Raw genomic sequence first — 17,753 nt, 5'->3', positions numbered from 1 at the left:
CATTTGACTTGGCCCCCAGCTACCTTTTCCACATTGTTGCCTACCATCTCTCACTTCCCCACCAGGCTTCAGTCACACTAGTCCTGTTTCTGCCCACACATCCACATCATTTATTTCCGTCTCAAAGATGTTACAATTCCCTTTGAATTTCTCTTCTCTCAGATGTTTCATATGTTTTGCCTCTTCATCACTTAGGTCCAGTTCAAATACTACTTTCTGTGAGAGGTTATTCAGACTGCTCAATCTCTAGTACTCCTCATCGCCTCAGTGCTTTCTATCATATTACTTTTTATTTCCTTCATAACATTTATCACAATCCAAAATTCTCTTATTTGTATGTTTACTGCCTGGCTTTATCCACTAAATACAGCATCCTTGAAAGGAGATTCTGTGTCTATACCTGACAGTTCCTTGAAAACACTAGGTGTTAAAAAGTAAGTATGACCTGACTGAGAAAGGAGTAGAGAGAGAGAAACACCACCTTGTCACACCTGGTTATGGATTGACTTGATATCATTATGCATGTCACTTGAGTCATACTTTATAATAAAGAAAGAATAAGAGTAACATCACAAACAATTGAAGGAAGGAGTACTTTTTAGTTTATTTTAGCTGCTTTTCAAATTTTTAGCTACTGTTTTTATTTTAGGAAATTACAAAAGGAAAATTATTTGCAGAGATTACAAAGTCAGCCCTCCATACAACTTCATGCCCACTGTAAGAAGAGCCTGCCCTTGAAGACCTCATATTATTTTTGCACTGAGAGAAGGCAAACAAATGACTAAAGAAAGACATGAATAAAAGTGTTATATAAATAATCGCAACTTAAAAATAATGTTTAGGGACTGGCTCCATGGCCAAGTGGTTAAGTTCATGCGTTCCACTTTGGCGGCCCAGGATTTTACCAGCTCGGATCCTGGGTGCAGACCTAGCACCACTCATCAAGCCATGCTGAGGCAGCGCCCCACATAGCAGAGCCAGAAGGACCTATAACGAGAATATACAGCTATGTACTGGGGGGCTTTGGGGAGAAGAAGAAAAAGAAATCATTTTTAAATTCCTTACTAATTTTGGATCTAAACTCTATGGGGAAATTCACATGAGGGTTACAATTTATCAGAGAAGCTGAAGAGTGACTTTAAGCAAGTAATTTTTCATCTACAAATTGAGAGACTTGGTCTAGCTGAACCTCTGATATCCTTTCTCCACTCCAAGACTGTGTGGTTTTCTGAGGCATACAAACTACCTCACATGTAAATAAAAATTGAACGTACATTATTTATCTTACATATTCCAGTCTAACAAAACACAGTGATAATTTATAGAATGAAAAATAATTTGTTTCATAGATCCAGCATATATATTCTCATATTAACATAATGTGTATTTTTTTAAATTCTGAAAAATAAATTAAGGTCAATTCTGAATAAATGGTAAGAGAAATCAGAACTAGGTAATTAACAAAAATATTTTGACCATCTTTTTTCCTTAATTTCCTATATTAGTAAATAGATAAATAAATGTACGTGCAGTGTTTTAGATATAATGAAATATTGGTAAAGACCTTTATGGACTTGTATATAAGAAAATGATTGGCATGCCAACAATCAAAATAAAAAGATTTTGAAGCAACAGATGAGAATACACTCCAGTTGTCCATGTGTTGCATTCCAAAGTTGCTTTTCTTTCAGAGTCCAGTCTTGGAGGTAATCCAATCACGATAAGCAGTCACTCGAGTATAGACACCAGGCTTGTTCTTTTTACCGCATCCCTCACCCCAGCTTACTATTCCAACAAGGTGCCAGATATTTCTAGAGTCAGGGTAAGCTAGTGGTCCACCAGAATCATTCTAGAAGAAAAAGGGAAAAAATTATTCTTGTCCTGTCAAATAATTTCTTTTACCTCTCCTCTGGAGTTACCAATAGCCCCTGGGCACTAAAAACAATCCGCCCTCTTTAGGCTTAGAACTGTGGAACTCTAGAATTTATTCAAAACCCAGGACAAACCGAAATATATTGCCTACAGATGCCAAGTGTTGTTTTGGGCAGACCAGAATTTGACTTTATAGTGAGTCCGGCCCTCACTATGGTGAAAGTGCCTTAGCTGGGCCATGATGAAGCCTTTGAGGAATGGGTGACATGAGCACGTGCTGAAGCTCCTGCTGCATCTCTGGATTAGGAAGAGGCAGCATTCCAGGTCTGCAGGTTGCCCAGAAAATAGGGCCAAATTTATTTTATTACCTTGTAAGTATTATCCATCATACAAATTTCTAGACTGAAAACTCCATGAGAGCAGGGATTGTGTTCCCCACTGCATCCCCAGCATCTAGGTTGGTGACTGGTATGTAAGTGGGATTCATAAATATTTGTTATTTGGGTTGAAATAAGAAGTTACTATTTGGTAATTATTAACACAAAAAATATTTTGCATTGGCAAAAACTTCCATTTAATTAGTATTTGGGGATAAAATGACTTGATAATGTATCCAGAGGTACCTGACAGGCATCAGCTTCTCCTGACATGAATCCGGCACATAGCATTGTGTCGGTCACCAAGCCAGCTAATGCATGTGGAGCATTGCAAACTTTGTTGTCGATAATCTTCACAGAGGCCTGTTGAAGTATCACTGGAAGGGGACCTAAAGGCAATAAATTCTGCATATTATGGGGATCATAACTTGTTTGTTGAGACAAAGAACATCTATAGAATAAAACATATTCTTTTGGTCACCAAGGACCAGTCCAGCCCAAGGATAGAGTGGTCTGTCTCTGATGTTTATCACAGCTGGCTGCCTCACACATCGTTCCAATTTTTCCAAATCTCATTCCCAGAGAAATTTTAGAAATTGAAGACAATGCCATGTGTTGGTCTCACCACTTGGGTTTCTTTTCAGTATATTTGCTGATTGGTTAATTGTGTGACAGAGTGATTGATTGATCGCTTATCTGAATAATTATTCCCATGAAGCTATTCTGCTTGTACTGAAAAACTTACCGTTCATGTAAAGTGTTCCCCATCCAGTAACTACAACACTGTCGTTATCTGAGAGCTTCATTTTGGCTTCAGGAAGACAAATCCTACGAACATACTTTGTAAAGGAGACTTCTTCAGCAAGCTGCACAAGGGCAATATCATCATGAACCCCAGGCTTGCTATAATTTTCATGAAAAATAATGTTTTGGACTTTTCGTGTCATATGTGGTCTATTTACTATAGCTCCAAAGTTGACAGTCCAATCTTCTGAATTATTTTTCCTGGAGGACACAATTTAATTAAAGCACACTCAGTTTCTGAGCCACGACATTGTTCATAGTGGTTATTATCTCATAACTTTAAGGCATGAGGTTCCTAAACAACCCTATAAAGCACTTAAATTCTCGTATTTAAAAATGTCTTTGCCATGGGGATGTTTTAAACACTGCAGTCACATAAAAATAGTGCTAAGGACTATTAGAGCTATCAGCCTTCTGCAAATCCTCCTACCTAGTCTCTGACATCTTCTCCTGCTACTTCAGCCCCATCTAGTTTCTGAGCATTTGACTTGGGTAGGAATCATATGACCAGCCTCAGTGGATGGGATCCAGAATCACTCTGATTGCCAAACTCCCTGGGTTCCAAGAGCCTGTGGCAGACTCTGGGTTTCTGCATACACAAAAAACTGCAACTTGTTCTTACCCAATCACCCTATTATATTTACCAAGTCAATGCATTTTGGCTTCTAATTTAAATTTGCTGACCAGTTTCTCTAGTTCCCCACTGAAACTCTTTTTCAATTTAGAACCTAACATCTTGTTTAACTATTCTTACTTTCCCTCAAAATGTCAGGTGCTGAGTATTTTTAAGTTTTCAAGACCTACATGTACCTGTGACACTCTTCAATCCTTCCTCCATTCTAAGAACTTTGCTGACTCCACATGCTCAACAGTGTTTCTTAAACTTCATTCCCTTAGAATCAACTCAGACTCGACCTTCAGAGATTTATATTTAAAAGTTCTAGTGTGATGCTTAAGCATCTGCTTTCAACAAGTCACACCAGTTGGTCCATAGTTCATGAACCACTGGGTTTTTTGTTTTTTGGGGGTTTTTTTGGTGAGGGAGATTAGCCCTCAGCTAACATCTGTTGCCAATCTTCCTCTTTTTGCTTGAGGAAGACTGTCGCTGAGCTGACATCTGTACCAATATTCCTGCATTTTGCATGTGGCATGCTGCCCCAGCATAGCTTGACGAGTGGTGCATAGGTGCATGCCTGGGATCCAAAACCTGGGTCTACCAAAGCAGAGCATGTAAACTTAACCACTACACCACTGGGCCAACCGCCAAGGACTACTTTTTGAAAGTTGCTTCAAAGAGACAAATCCTACAAATGTGCTTTATAAAAGAGACTTCGTCAGTAAGTAAGAATCTTGCCATGTAGGTCCCTGCTCAATAAAACTAAATTTTTTTTTGCATATTTTCTAATGTTTCCTTTTACAAATCATCTGTACTTCAAATTGCTTGCTATACGTAGAATACAACTTGTGTCGTTCTATCTCCACACATTTAAAGAAGACTGTTTTCCCAACCCGAAATGCGTATTATTCTTTCCCATCCACCACCCCTTGCAATCAAATCTTATATCTTTAGGTTCAGATCAAATCTTACATCTTCATACTTCAGCTAAATATGCTCTTTCTTTATCAAATTTCCATACACTTAATATCTGTATCTTACACATGACATTTACTACCCTTTTCTTTTCTGCTTTATACCTTTTTTTTTTTTTTTTGCTGAGGAAGATTCACCATGAACCAACATCTGTGCCAATCTTCCTCTATTTTTTAGTATGTGGACTGTCAGCACAGCATAGCCATTAACAGAGCAGTCTAGGTCTGTGCCCAGGAACCAAACCCCGGCTGCTGAAGCAGAGCACACTGAACTTAACCAGTGGGCCAATGATGCTGGCCCTGCCTTATACCTTTGATATATCACATTTGAATTTCTTCAACTAGATTGTAAACCGCTGGAGGGCAAGAAAAATAAGCACCTAATAACTGGAATCAGACATACCAGAGTTCACGTTCAATTTCTGTTATTTAAGAACTGTATGATCTTGGCCAAGTTACATCACCACTTCTGAACTCTAGTTTCCTCGTCTTTAAATAGGTTAAATTATACCTTCCATACAGAATTATGATTATGATTAAATAAAATCATGTCCATAAAGCACTTAATGTCAGGCCAAACTAGCTATTTGGAAAATGTGAATTGCTTCCATTCACTTTTCCCTTCTTTGTTGCATTTAAATGCGTCCACTGCCCTTCAGTTATGCAGGTAATTGTAAATTCCATATCGACTTGGTGAGCATTCACACATTTAGGTTAACCCCCATAGGCTACCCAAAATAGCCTGCACGCAGAATCCTACATTTAGTCAGACTTTCACTCTTACTTAGAAAAGCAGTGTGCTGCAGACAAAAGCCACCTGCTGCTGATCAGAGACGCTCCACAGTGGTGTTGACCTTTCCATTGCATGCTGGCCTGCCATGGCCATGCCCCCGCCAGGGCATTTTTCCCATTCACAATTCGATTGCCTGCTATGATACTGTTGGTCAGTCGTCTCCCACAACCTGAAGAAAAGATTTATTTATACAAGAGCAGGTTGCTTTGATTATGCTTTATGAGAAATATATCTTAAAACATTACTTGAAATTCCTCAGTGATTGTCAGGCATTGCCTAAGCGATGCTGTTTCTTTTCTGGAATGTACTATTGTGGTACCCTATTCCATCTTGGTATGGGTGACTTTTACTTATCTTCTTTTTGGTCTCAAATAGCTTTCAATCACTGAGTTTTATTGTATCTATTTGTTATAATTCTTATCTCTCCAAGTAGATTGCAAAATTCTTGAGGATGGAATCTTTGCTTCATTAGCATCTGTATCTTGCATAGCATATATAGTGCTGTCTATAAGGCCGCATGTGGAGAACGGATACTCCATAAATATCCATTCAGTGGATATTTACTCTCATGATACTCTAAAGAGAATTTATTTTAAAAGAACAGAACTGTTTTTTAATTTATAATAAATGTATTTGATACAGTCAAGTTTTGTATTTCTTATTGTCCTAAGTTTTTTTCCCTTAAATCTTGCTTATTTTAACTTTTTCAGATATGATAGTCTTCACTTATGAGTCCATTCTTTGGGATCAGTTCTCATTTCACCCTTTTGGACAACTCCTTACAAATGTTAAAATTCATAGGCCAGTGTTTTTCAGAAAGAAATTCCAGATAGATATCTGTTATATCCAAAAATTTTGAAAGACCACTATGGATTTCCACACGATGTACTTCAAGGTCCTTTTTGGAAAAATCATGGAGAAATAGTTGTGAATGTGTTAAATTTATAATAAAGTTTCTAAACTTACAGTTGTTGGTAAGCATTTCAGCATCGGCTTTGCTGATTTCTGAAATTTAAAAAACCCATAAAATTGATAAAATATCACCAAGCAATTATCTTCAATCCAAGGACATAAATGCTGAATTTCCTAACCCAATTACACCCAACATTTAACTATTCAGACTAGTTCATGTATTGATTATCAGCCCCTCTCACTGCTACTTGCTATATTTTGACCATGTCTCCACATCTCTACCAGGCAGTATAGGAAAAGAGGAAAGGAAATAAAAAACAAAGCTCTCAATTTTATGATAGCTGTAGTAAAATATTTAGTGAAGTAAAAAGCTGACATTCTCACTAAAAGAGGGGCTGGGCATTATCTTCGGATTTTTTCCCTATGATAATTAGCATTACTCTGAAATACACAGAGTTATCTGTATTTTAAAGAAAAAATTCCAGTTAGAATTATATTTCATTAGGCCTATCCTGCTCTTCAGAGTCATCTCATTACTAAGACTGAATTTTAAAATTTTGAGAATTTAACTTAATTTCAAGTCTCTTTTCTATTGGGAAGAGACTTCAGAGAGAAAGAGAAGAGTCAAGAACTAAAGGAAAACATGCCAGAGTGCTGACTCTAAATCCCTGGGACACACGGGGGCAGTAACTGATGTAGTCTTCCTTCCCAACAGCTACCCACAGAGGAATTGCATTGCTCTTTTGAGAAGCACTACCTCAAACTCACTTCTCATGAGTGGCCCATTGGTGACAGCGTCTATATTCTTAAGCAAGGGAGCTGTAACTGGCAACAGTCAGCCATGATAGCCTTCAAGGACGCTAGGATCAACAGTCAATATGGAAGAACCGCAAAATCAGGCTCTGGAACCACATGCTTATCACCTAACAGGCCTTTTAACAACCCACGTGAGAGTTTTAAGACCTTTGCAGAAACTTCATGATCTTTACAAACTTCAAGTTCTGTACTGGGGCAAAATCCTATCATTTTCTTCCCTTGTTTTCTAGGGACTTGTTACAACAATTTTTTTTCTTTAATAGTATTACTCCCATTCTTCCACAGGAAGCAGTGAGAACTCCCTATCCCCAACTTTACTCTTACCCCTGCAACCTCCACACTGAATGATCAAGAAAACCCTAAATCTGTTTCCTGTAATAAGATCCTGCCAACAGTAGAAAGTAGGAGGAATAATGTTTCAATTAGGGCCCTTCACTCCCTATTCCATCACAGCCAACATTCCAAACTCACATGCATGCCTGCAATTTAACCCTCATTCCCATCACTCTTCAGACAAAGATTCCACGGCACTGCCCTTTCCATTACATTGGCAGGAGTACTAGAGTTTGGAAAGCATATGTTTTTCTCAGAAAATTCCTTAAACTCTTGGTTCATTTTTTTTTCCTATTACTTTTTAAAAAAATAGTCCATAGGGTGCCGGCCTCATGGTTGAGTGGTTAAATTTCTGCATGCTCTGCTTTGGCAGTCCCAGGTTTACAGGTTTAGATCATGAGTGTGGACCTACTTCACTCATCAGCCATGCTTTGGAGGTATCACACATACAAAAGAGAGGAAGATTGGCACAGATGTTAGCTCAGGGCAAATCTTCCTCACCAGAAAAAAAAAGAAAAAGAAAAATAATAATTCAGAAACTTAAGTATAGAAAATAATGGAAATAAGTGAAATACCTATAAGTTTAATGGAAGTGGGAACTGCATTCCAGGATGCCATGTTGTCTTTCAATATCTGATGTAAGATAGCTTCGATTTCAGTCTTCATTCTATCCCTCTTTGCTGGAGGAAACTTGAATGTCAGCTGTAACTGTACACTGGAACCATTGAGATAAGGACTAGAAACAACAGAAATGTTCTAGTGTGTTGCTTCTTGATTTTTTAGATATTTTGTGAACACATTGAATTTCCCACATTTCACTTATCATATGTCCTTTACATATATTACAGAACAATGCTCAGATATTGTCCCAGTATGTATAAAGTGCAAGGGTTCCTGAAGATCTTCTGACTGATTCTGAGGAATTGTTCATGGAAGATGTGAATCACAAACTAATCCAAGTATTTCAAATACATATAAGAAAGTGAGGACTAGCCAACAAATGATTAGCATGAGATTTTATTATGACACAGTAAAAATTCTGTTCTTGTACAGATATTTTCTATTACTTAATCTTAGAGAAAGAAGTAAATGAGAGTTTAAATGCAGGAACGGGAAGCATTCAAAAGATAACTCCTAGCATATATTCAAGAGCCACTACTAAGCTTCTTTCTATAGTTTCTTATACATGTCTACTCCAATAGATCTGTACAAGGAGAAAGCTCAGAAAGATAACACTAAGGCATGGGAATAATCTCCATTAGCTATATTTTCAGTACATTCTTTTTATTAATCAGGAAAGGAGATTAATTCATTTTGGAAGATTTTCAGACCAAAAGCCACATTAATCACAACTTTTTAAAAACCCACAACTATTTTCAAATAATTATGATCGATTCTTCAATTGGTCTTTGAAGGTTTTTGTTTAGCTGTAGGTAAGTAGGTTGGTTGGTTGGTTGTTTGGCCAGCTGGATTTTTTTGTTTGTTTTGTTTTGGAAGTTCAGAATTCCCCAGAATAAATATTGACCATGCCCAAAATATAAGTCCTCTCTCTCTTTATCACTCATGCCTGTTTTCTATGATACCCTCCTCCCTGCATCCCTTCCTACCACCACCACCCTCAAGCACACTTCAAAGACATATTTAGACAAATGTTATCTTAAGTGAGTCACTTTGCTCCACAGTTATTACAGTGATGGTAATGACTAGAGGACAAAAGAGAATTATTTTAGAAAAGGTATGGCCAGGTGGATAGGGATGAGAGAAGAGGTGGCTAGTATTAGGGTAGCCAAACAATCAGATTGGACTCCTTGTTTTCCATAGAGTTACAATTATCTTTCGTCATAGAAGTCAGTTAAGACAGACTGCCACCAACAACCTTACAATTCTCCCTCTCAAGTATGGAGATTATAGATTTGTATGGAACAGTTCCTACCCCGAACAGAAATTTGCTAAATACAATGACACTTTAATTTACGGGGAATTCTTTTTTCTTTCTTTCTTTCTCTCTCTCTTTTCTTTCTTTCCTTCTTTCCTTCGTTCTCTGTCTTTCTCTCTCTCTTTCTATTTTTTTGCTGTTATTTAAAACCAGGGCTGATGTGACATTTGACCTACTTCCCTTTCCATAAGATCCCAAATGAATTGGTACTTACAGAAGTTTGATGACCTGAGAGTTGGTATATTCTTTGTATAAACTAGAATTTTGAAATGCATCGGACATCTGTCAAGAGGAAAAAACAAAAGAGCCGCCATGTCTATTTCAATCAAATTTATAATGAAATTGATCAAAGAAATCTCTGACTCACCTTAGTCTCAATATCTTTGTTCAGATCTGTACTGGCTTGTGAAGCTGCATTTTCACAACTATCATTGTATGTAACTCCAGAAATATGAAAATCACCTTGGTAATAATAAGTCTTTCCTGTGAAATAAAGAAATACTCCATTGTAAAAGGGGAAGTGGCCTCAAGTGCTTCCATATTTTTTTCTCAAAATTAACATTCGATCTAGCTTTGGAAATAACGAGAGGGAGGGAGAAAATCAGAGGAGGGAAATGGAGGAGAATGAATATACACTTATTTTAGAAATGGCAACTACCCAGCAGTCATGAAATGATTCCCCCACTTCATTCGTATGATAATAGACGTCACTGTCCAGCTAAGGCCACTGATCCCCTCAGCATCCTCCTCAAAACAGCAGTCTAGGCAGCCAATAGCAATTTACCTGAGTATGCAATAGAGATGAAACCTATTTTTCATGTATAATCTAAATCCTTAGCCTAGTGATTGCGCAATTAATCTTTCTAAGCAGTTCTGATACAGGAAACATTACAAACATCTTCCTTCACTTTCTGGATGATCTACAGGCTCTTGTACCATTTCTCATACCCCTTTGCCTGTCGGCCTGCCTTCCACTCCTTCGAAGTCGTTCCTTCAGGGCGTCGTGCTGCCCTTCCACTTCCCTGCAGCATATAGTGCCTGGGGCTTGATGTGTGTTACAAGGTCTCACATCCCCATTCCTTCGCATCCCCAAATGTAAACTGCTTCACCTGGTATACTAAGCCACCATAATTTACAACAGGACAAGCTTAGAGTTAGTTCTTCCAGGTCAAATATGTACTTTTGAAAAATAGAAATCAATATGGAATTAGCCATTCATATATTTTGAGAACGATTATGCTTTGGATCCACCTTAAAAAGCACCACATGGTCTCTAACGAGTGCTAACAATAGACTTTGAAAACTGTGATTTCTGAACTGAAATAATTAATTGTCCTGGAAGTCAGAAGGATCATTTCAATCTAAAGTAAAAATTAGTTTCCTATATTCCTATAGTTTCCTATATTTTCCCTTATGGTAACCAGTGCATATGAAAAGCAAATGTCAGGTTCTGCCTAACAAATTACCCAAGGTCATTCTGGAAAGAATAATGCATGTGAAGTTAGAGGAACTCATTCAAGCCCTGCCATAAACTGGCTGTGCCACCTTGGCAGACTGCTTTAGCCTACTGGGATTTTTTTTTCACTAATAAAGACTAAATTGCAATAACTAAACTCCAAGACTCTCTTTTTAATCTGTGAAGTTTATTGCTAAATAGAAGAGCAAACAACTAGAATCTGCTAACTTTGAGTTACATCCAGTGTGCTGAACTTAGGTATTTACAGGTAAGCAGATTAATTTGTCAAAAGTCATGTATATCATGCCCCTATTAAAAAAAACCATGGTGTTTCAATATATGACTCTGGTTATAATATTACTGGAAAATTGGACTGATTTGAGGTGCCGTTTTTAAGTTAATTTTCACTTGATATTGTTATGAACCAAAACAATTTGTTGTGTATCCCTAAATTTCTTATGTTGAAGCCCTAACCCCCAATGTGACTGTATCTGGAGATGAGACCCTTAACAAGGTAATTAAGACTAAATCAGATTATAAGGTTGAGAGCCTAATTCAATAGGACTGGTGTCCTTTTAAGAAGAGGAAGAGACACTGGAGACCTCTCTCTCTTTCTCTCTCTCCCGGTATGCATACAAAGAAAAGTTCATATGAGGCTACAACGAAAAGGCGGCCTTCTGCAAGTCAGGAAGAGAGGTCTCAACAGAAACCAGCTCTGCTGACACTTTGATCTTGGACTTCCAGCCTCCAGAACTGTGAGAAAATAAATGTCCGAGTTTAAGCCACCTGGTCTGTGGTATTTTGTCATGGCAGCCTGAACTGAATAATACAATAATTTAGATAAATTAAACGGAAATCTACTCTATACCCTAAACTGTGGCTGATTTTCAGTTTTATAGACATAGGAACAGTCAGTCTTTACATGATAATCTGCCCCCAATCCCAAAGTTCATGATAAAAATCTTCTATCTTAAGATAGAAATATACTTTATTACCTTTCTAAAACATTGTTTTAGATTCATAGGTTGTAATACTATCTATATATCAGAATCACTACAGAGCTTCTAAAAGGCAGACACGAGCAGGTCCTGCCCCAGTCCCACTGGATCAGAAAAACTGAGGTGGGGCCTAGGGAATGAGCACTTCTTTAAAAGAGCTCCACAAGTGATTTTGAGCGGAAGCCAGAGTTTTGAGCTATTAGATAAACCATCTGAAGGATTTTAGAATTGTTTATAAGTGTGTATGTAAAATTTGGAAATAGTTTTGTTACATGAAAGAGCTGAACCAAAGTCCTTTCTAGAATAATGATCTTTCTGGAATATTAATCTCCGAGTTAATACAAGAAGTAGAAACCCAAAAATAAAGAAATGTCTTGAGAAACAATAGATATGTTCAGAAAGGGAAAGTAATTTCAAACCACTTGAATGAGAGATTACTCTAGTTGTCATCCAATTCAGGTTGCTCTCAATGTTAACAAAGATTATATTGGTTCCTAAGCCAGAATCCTAGAGCAAACCCATCTTTCAAACTGACTTTAAACAATCTTTTACAACAAGAGTTTGAGCGTCCGTTTTTATATCACAAGGAGCCCAGTTCTATTAATTTAACTTCAAGTAATATAAGCCTGTCTAGCCTTGTATCTGAAAACGTAGGTGGTTGACCATGTAGAGAAATCCAAGGGTGAATTCTTGTCCTACACACTTCCTGCTCAAGCCAGGATGTAGTTCTCCCTTTGGCTTCATTCGTGTCCATTAATGCATTGTTTCTCCAGAAGAATAACTTGTTAAAATGCAAACTATATTTTGGAAGGGTAACTAATTAAGCTACTGGACTTCTTTACAGGGTCTTGATTCGGTAAACTTAGAGCACTGACCTTAAGGAAATTAGGTGAAGAATGTTATTTTTTTTTCAACAACACAAGTGTAGGAACTTGTGTATCTTTTTTTTTTGTGCAGGGAAGGATTTGCCCTGAGCCTAACATCTGTTGTCAATCTTCCTCTTTTTTTTTCCTCCTCAAAGCCCCCTAGTGCATGATTGTATATCTTAGTTGTAAGTCCTTCTAGTTCTTCTATGTGAACTCTTGCCACAGCATGGCAACTGAGAGAGGAGTGGTATGGTTCCACAACCAGGAAATGAACCCAGGCCACCGATGTGGTCAAAGCACTGAACTTTAACCACTAGACCATCAGGGCTGGCCCAAGAATGTTATTTTTCAATGAGTAGAGTCAAGGAGAGAACAGAAGGATCCATACTGTGGAAAGTTCATGGATAGACATGACAGGAAAGAGACTATGAGCATATGCTACCCTTCTGAAGGACAAGTTTTGAAATTTGAAATTTGAAATCAAGATGGCTGAGGAAAAGCAAAGTGGAAGAGACCAGGTAGAAAGAAAAACTGGAATTGTCACTGAATCAGGAAAAATTTATAGACAGTGCATACCTGTATAAGATAATATGTTTCAGAGGAATAAAACTCAGAAAAATCATGATAAAGTAGAATAATACATTTCAAATATTAAGCTCTGGGTTTGTGCTCAGATATGCCACTAAAAAGCCCATGCTATCAAGCAAGTCACTCAACTTTCTTGAGCCTACGTTCCCAGGTGAAAATAGAGAAAGTAGTAAAGCTTTCTCTCCCTAGCTCAAAGGATTATTTAGAGCATCAAGCAGAATAACATATGTCAAATTCTTTAAAAATATTAAATGGTTACACAAATTTAAGTGTTTGTTTTTCTGAAGGAAAAATAAATGGAAAAACCAAGCTTTCTGAGTGTAGTGTTAATAAAAATTTTAAAATAAGATCAAGTTATATGAAGGTTCAGCCATTCTACCACTCTTGACTATCTACTATTAGAAGAACCATTTGTGGATTATCCAACATTGCTACTTACCAATTGTATCTTAACAACCAATACCAGAACTGAGCTAAGAAGACTAGGGATCTCCAAAGTTGAGGTATATTTACTAAAAGATGTAAGAATTCAACTACAAACCTACTATATAAGCTTCTTTATTGACAATAAATATTGGCATCAAAGTATTGAGCATTTCAGTCTTGCCCATACTCCAAGAACTAGTGATATAGTGTGGATCAAGGAGGCATCTGATTCAAAAAAATTTATAAACTTTGGTGTCAAATAATAGAGAATTTTGATGTTGAAATAAGATAGTAAGTAGAAGATAAAATTTCCATGAAGAAACTTAATATTCATGGTGTTCCTTGTCAATTTCTAAAAGCAAAAGGAGATTTAGTAATAATGGTGAAAATTGAAAATAGTCAATACTGACCAACTGCCAGAAAATGAACAAGGAGACCAATAGTTACTCCCAAGATTGCCATCACTCCAAGGAAAATAAGGACCATCATCCATAGTGGCCGAGATCTTCTCTCTGAAGATATGCCGTGCCTATGAAAAGAGGAAAATGGCTCAAATCAGATGACAGACATTCTAAATCTACCTGTCTCTCCTCCAACACATACAACATGATTTATAATTTATACATTAGGCCATTATGTTAGCTTAAAACATACTCACCTCAAATGCCTCCAAGAGGAGAGACCCTGATGCTCATTCATTTAATAAATCATATTTGAGTACTATTTTACATGCTGGGGATATAGCACTGAGCAAAATAGACATGGTTTTCTGTTTTCGTGTTCCTGAGGAGAAACTTATTTGCTCTTTTTACTTACCTAAAGCAGGTTACAAAACATTAAGTATGGTCTGATTGTATTTTTGTAAACTCTAGCCACATCATGTACTTGGACATATATAAATTTATAAACACAAATATATAATATAATATCATTTATATATTTAATTAAATGTGGAAAGAAACATCATGATGTCAACTGCAGTTATCCCATGTTATAAGATTATGGGTAGATTTTTTCTTTTTTGTTTATTTTTTCCCTAACTATATTTTCTAATGTTTCTACAATAAACATGGATTATTTGTATAATATAAATTAACAGGTAGGTAAGTTTCATTAACAAAACCAATCAATTAAACAAAAAGTAATCAGAAAATGATGTGACTTGGCATCATACAGATAGAGTGGTCTAGGGTTACTATTAGGTGTTACGGCCACCCTTAGCCTAATCTATGTAAGGTTTGGACACTAGTTATTCTCCATTTCTTCAAAGACATGAAGTCATGAAATTGCCCATTTGGAGGAAGAGCTGTAACATCCACACAAAAAAATCTGATTTCAAATTTCAAAATAACCTCAGCTGTTTCCTCAATCTCTTTCCATTCTGCATTATCTTAAAAAAAAAAAAACTCGCAAAACAGAAGAGTGTGTATTCAGCAGATATATTTAGCAAATTAGATATTCTCTATGAATATGAGAATCTTTTTGGATCAAGTGATTTTTATCTACAGAAGTTCTTCTTGAAAAAAAAAAGACTACCTTATGCCGCTACTGGGCAACTCCACCCAGTCTTTTCTCCTCTTTGTTCTGTTCTCTGTTCTTAATCCTACCTCTTCCTTATTCTTCTTTTGATGACTTGTTAATTAGTTTCTCCCAGGACCAACATTATTTGTCAGAGCTCTTCAAAGAAACTCCCTATTTCAGATAAATTCCATGAATCCTTTCATATTGTAATTCTGCTGTTTAATCTCATCCTCAGAGCAAAAAGGCTATAGGCTCAGTGTTTCTCATACTAGATGAATCACACTTTCAATGAGTATGCAATTAAGGTAACCAACAACAATATTTATAACATTATTAATATCTGATGACATGTTTCTTCTAATGACTAGAAAAGTTCACAGTGATGGTGAGGTCTCAACTTTGTTTTGTATTAGACAGTTGTAACACTCTGGTAGCTTAGTGTTTCTGAAACATGCATATTAGTTTGCAGGATTCAAACATTACATACCCTAAGTAGTGATTCTAAAGTGGCTGAGATGTTTTCTATACAAATAATCACTACATTACTCCTTACAAATGCTTTTCTTTGAAATCCCCTTTTAGATGCTCTGGAAAGTTCTAAAGAAGACATATTGTTGACTATAGCATTGATATGGCTTTTTTCTCCTCATTATGGATTTCTTCTTGTCATAAACAATTAAGGAGATTCTTTTATATCTAAAAGATCACTGTAGTTTATGATTTATTCAACCTTTCCTTTAGTAAATGTAATGCATGGAATCTAGGAATTGAATACTATTTTTGAATAACAGCTGAAATTTTTAAAATTATTTTCTAAATATCGAAAAACTTCCATTCTTAAAACAATTTACTCTTTCATTTACCACATTAATTTTTGGCCATAGTTTTTTTCTAAAGGTAGGAATTTACATTCCAGGAAGAACCCTTCATTTAACAAAGACAATAAGTTAAAAATTAAATTTCAATGAATTTAACCAACTCCATATACTTAACAAAACTATAATTGCCTCACTTTTGGAGTAAATCTACTTCAAGTAAGGGCTCATTGCTGTTCTGTCATAATCATTCATTCACTTTAATCAAATTACAATAATAATGTTCATAAAAATGATGGTAACTACATTATTCACAATTCTAAAACATCAATCTCACTATAATTTATACTCCCAGTCCATACCAGGTATCGACTCCTAGATTAGATTTCCTTATAACCACGTTTTGATATTACATTACCAGTTAAACTACAAAGCATAGCAAACTATTATTTTCATTTATTCAACTTCACTTACAGACCATTTAAATTAGATTCTCCTGAATTCTGTTACATAGTGGAGAGTGATAATGCAAGATTCCAGTGCAAAATTCCCCAAATTTTATAAAGATAAAACTTTTATATATATAGAGAGAGAGAGGACTTTAAATCACTAGGGAGAGAGTTGTGAATAAGGAATAGAGAAATTAATGATCAAAGGAGTTGAATGGCCTCCGCCTGCGACTTTCTCCTGGAACTCTTGGGAAGCAGATAGCATATGGAAGGGAACTCATTTGAAAACCTATGAAGTTTTGAGGACCCCCTGCAGTTTGCCAGCTGCTAATTCAGAATACATGTTGTAAAGTACATTATTTCAGAAATCTATACAGGCATTCAGAGCTTTTAATTTCTAAAAATTTTATATTAAAAAATATGATTTCAATTACATTACTAGAGAATAAAAATGGTAGGGTTCTTATGAATGGTTATAAAAAAAGGTATGCAAAATTTTGCTGAAATCTGATTCTTTTTTTCCAGCTTTCTGAAACTTTCCTAGAGACTTCAGACCTCAGAAACAATATCATGTTTCTTGACACTGTCCAGAAATAAAAATCTAAATTATAGAAAGCAATCATTTAACAAAAAGCTAGAAGATACTCTGTAGCAACTTGTTAGCTTTTGTAGACTTAATCTCCCAAATAAAATCCCATTTACCTGTACATAATATCTGATTGTCGAGGTGGTGTCAGGGACAACAGTGATGATGATGATGATGTTGACAACGATGATAGTGATAACAAAAATAAAGACCTTCTGGTGTAGCTTTTAAGGTGACCGATGTTTCATAGGTTTATGTGCTACATCCAGTGTTGATTCGTTTGTTTATATGGGCTGGGTGAAATGTAGAGAACAAATAAGATGGAACTAGTCTGACTAGTGTGAATGACTGTCATATTTCCATGGTTTCAAGATAGGAGTCATCCAGGGAATGACAAACTTCCTTGACTTGGCTATTTAGAAAAAAAATAATAGTCTTGCATTGGTCACCTAAAAGGTACACCCAAGAAATAGCATTATAGTTAATTGGGATAATCCTAACTCCGTGTTTGACCAATTCTATTATACTGGCTTCTTCCTCCTTAATTGAAACCACCTATAACTAAGTGGAAGTTTCTTGACAACTGACTTTTCACAAGGTACTGACATAACTAAT

The 17,753-nt window shown here is 36.3% G+C and overlaps 1 protein-coding gene across 1 annotated transcript in view; it reads right to left on the bottom strand.

Annotated features, from left to right (window-relative positions):
• Positions 1-1,566: 1,566 nt before the first annotated feature.
• Positions 1,567-17,753, bottom strand: part of LOC124236818 (transmembrane protease serine 11B-like) — a 39,622-nt gene continuing 23,435 nt past the window's right edge. Inside the window, exons 2-10 of the mRNA XM_046655762.1 lie at positions 14,178-14,296; positions 9,801-9,916; positions 9,648-9,715; positions 8,073-8,233; positions 6,403-6,441; positions 5,428-5,605; positions 2,995-3,254; positions 2,496-2,638; positions 1,567-1,849 (exon numbers count right to left, since the gene is read on the bottom strand). Coding sequence (XP_046511718.1) covers positions 1,688-1,849; positions 2,496-2,638; positions 2,995-3,254; positions 5,428-5,605; positions 6,403-6,441; positions 8,073-8,233; positions 9,648-9,715; positions 9,801-9,916; positions 14,178-14,296 — 1,246 coding nt within the window. The 3' untranslated portion in view covers positions 1,567-1,687. The remainder of the gene's footprint in view (positions 1,850-2,495; positions 2,639-2,994; positions 3,255-5,427; positions 5,606-6,402; positions 6,442-8,072; positions 8,234-9,647; positions 9,716-9,800; positions 9,917-14,177; positions 14,297-17,753) is intronic.

This window comes from Equus quagga, chromosome 3 (assembly GCF_021613505.1).
Source record: "Equus quagga isolate Etosha38 chromosome 3, UCLA_HA_Equagga_1.0, whole genome shotgun sequence".
Classification (NCBI taxonomy): Eukaryota; Metazoa; Chordata; class Mammalia; order Perissodactyla; family Equidae; genus Equus; species Equus quagga.
Note: the sequence above shows the minus strand (reverse complement) of the source record. Positions and strands in the feature narration are given on the sequence as shown.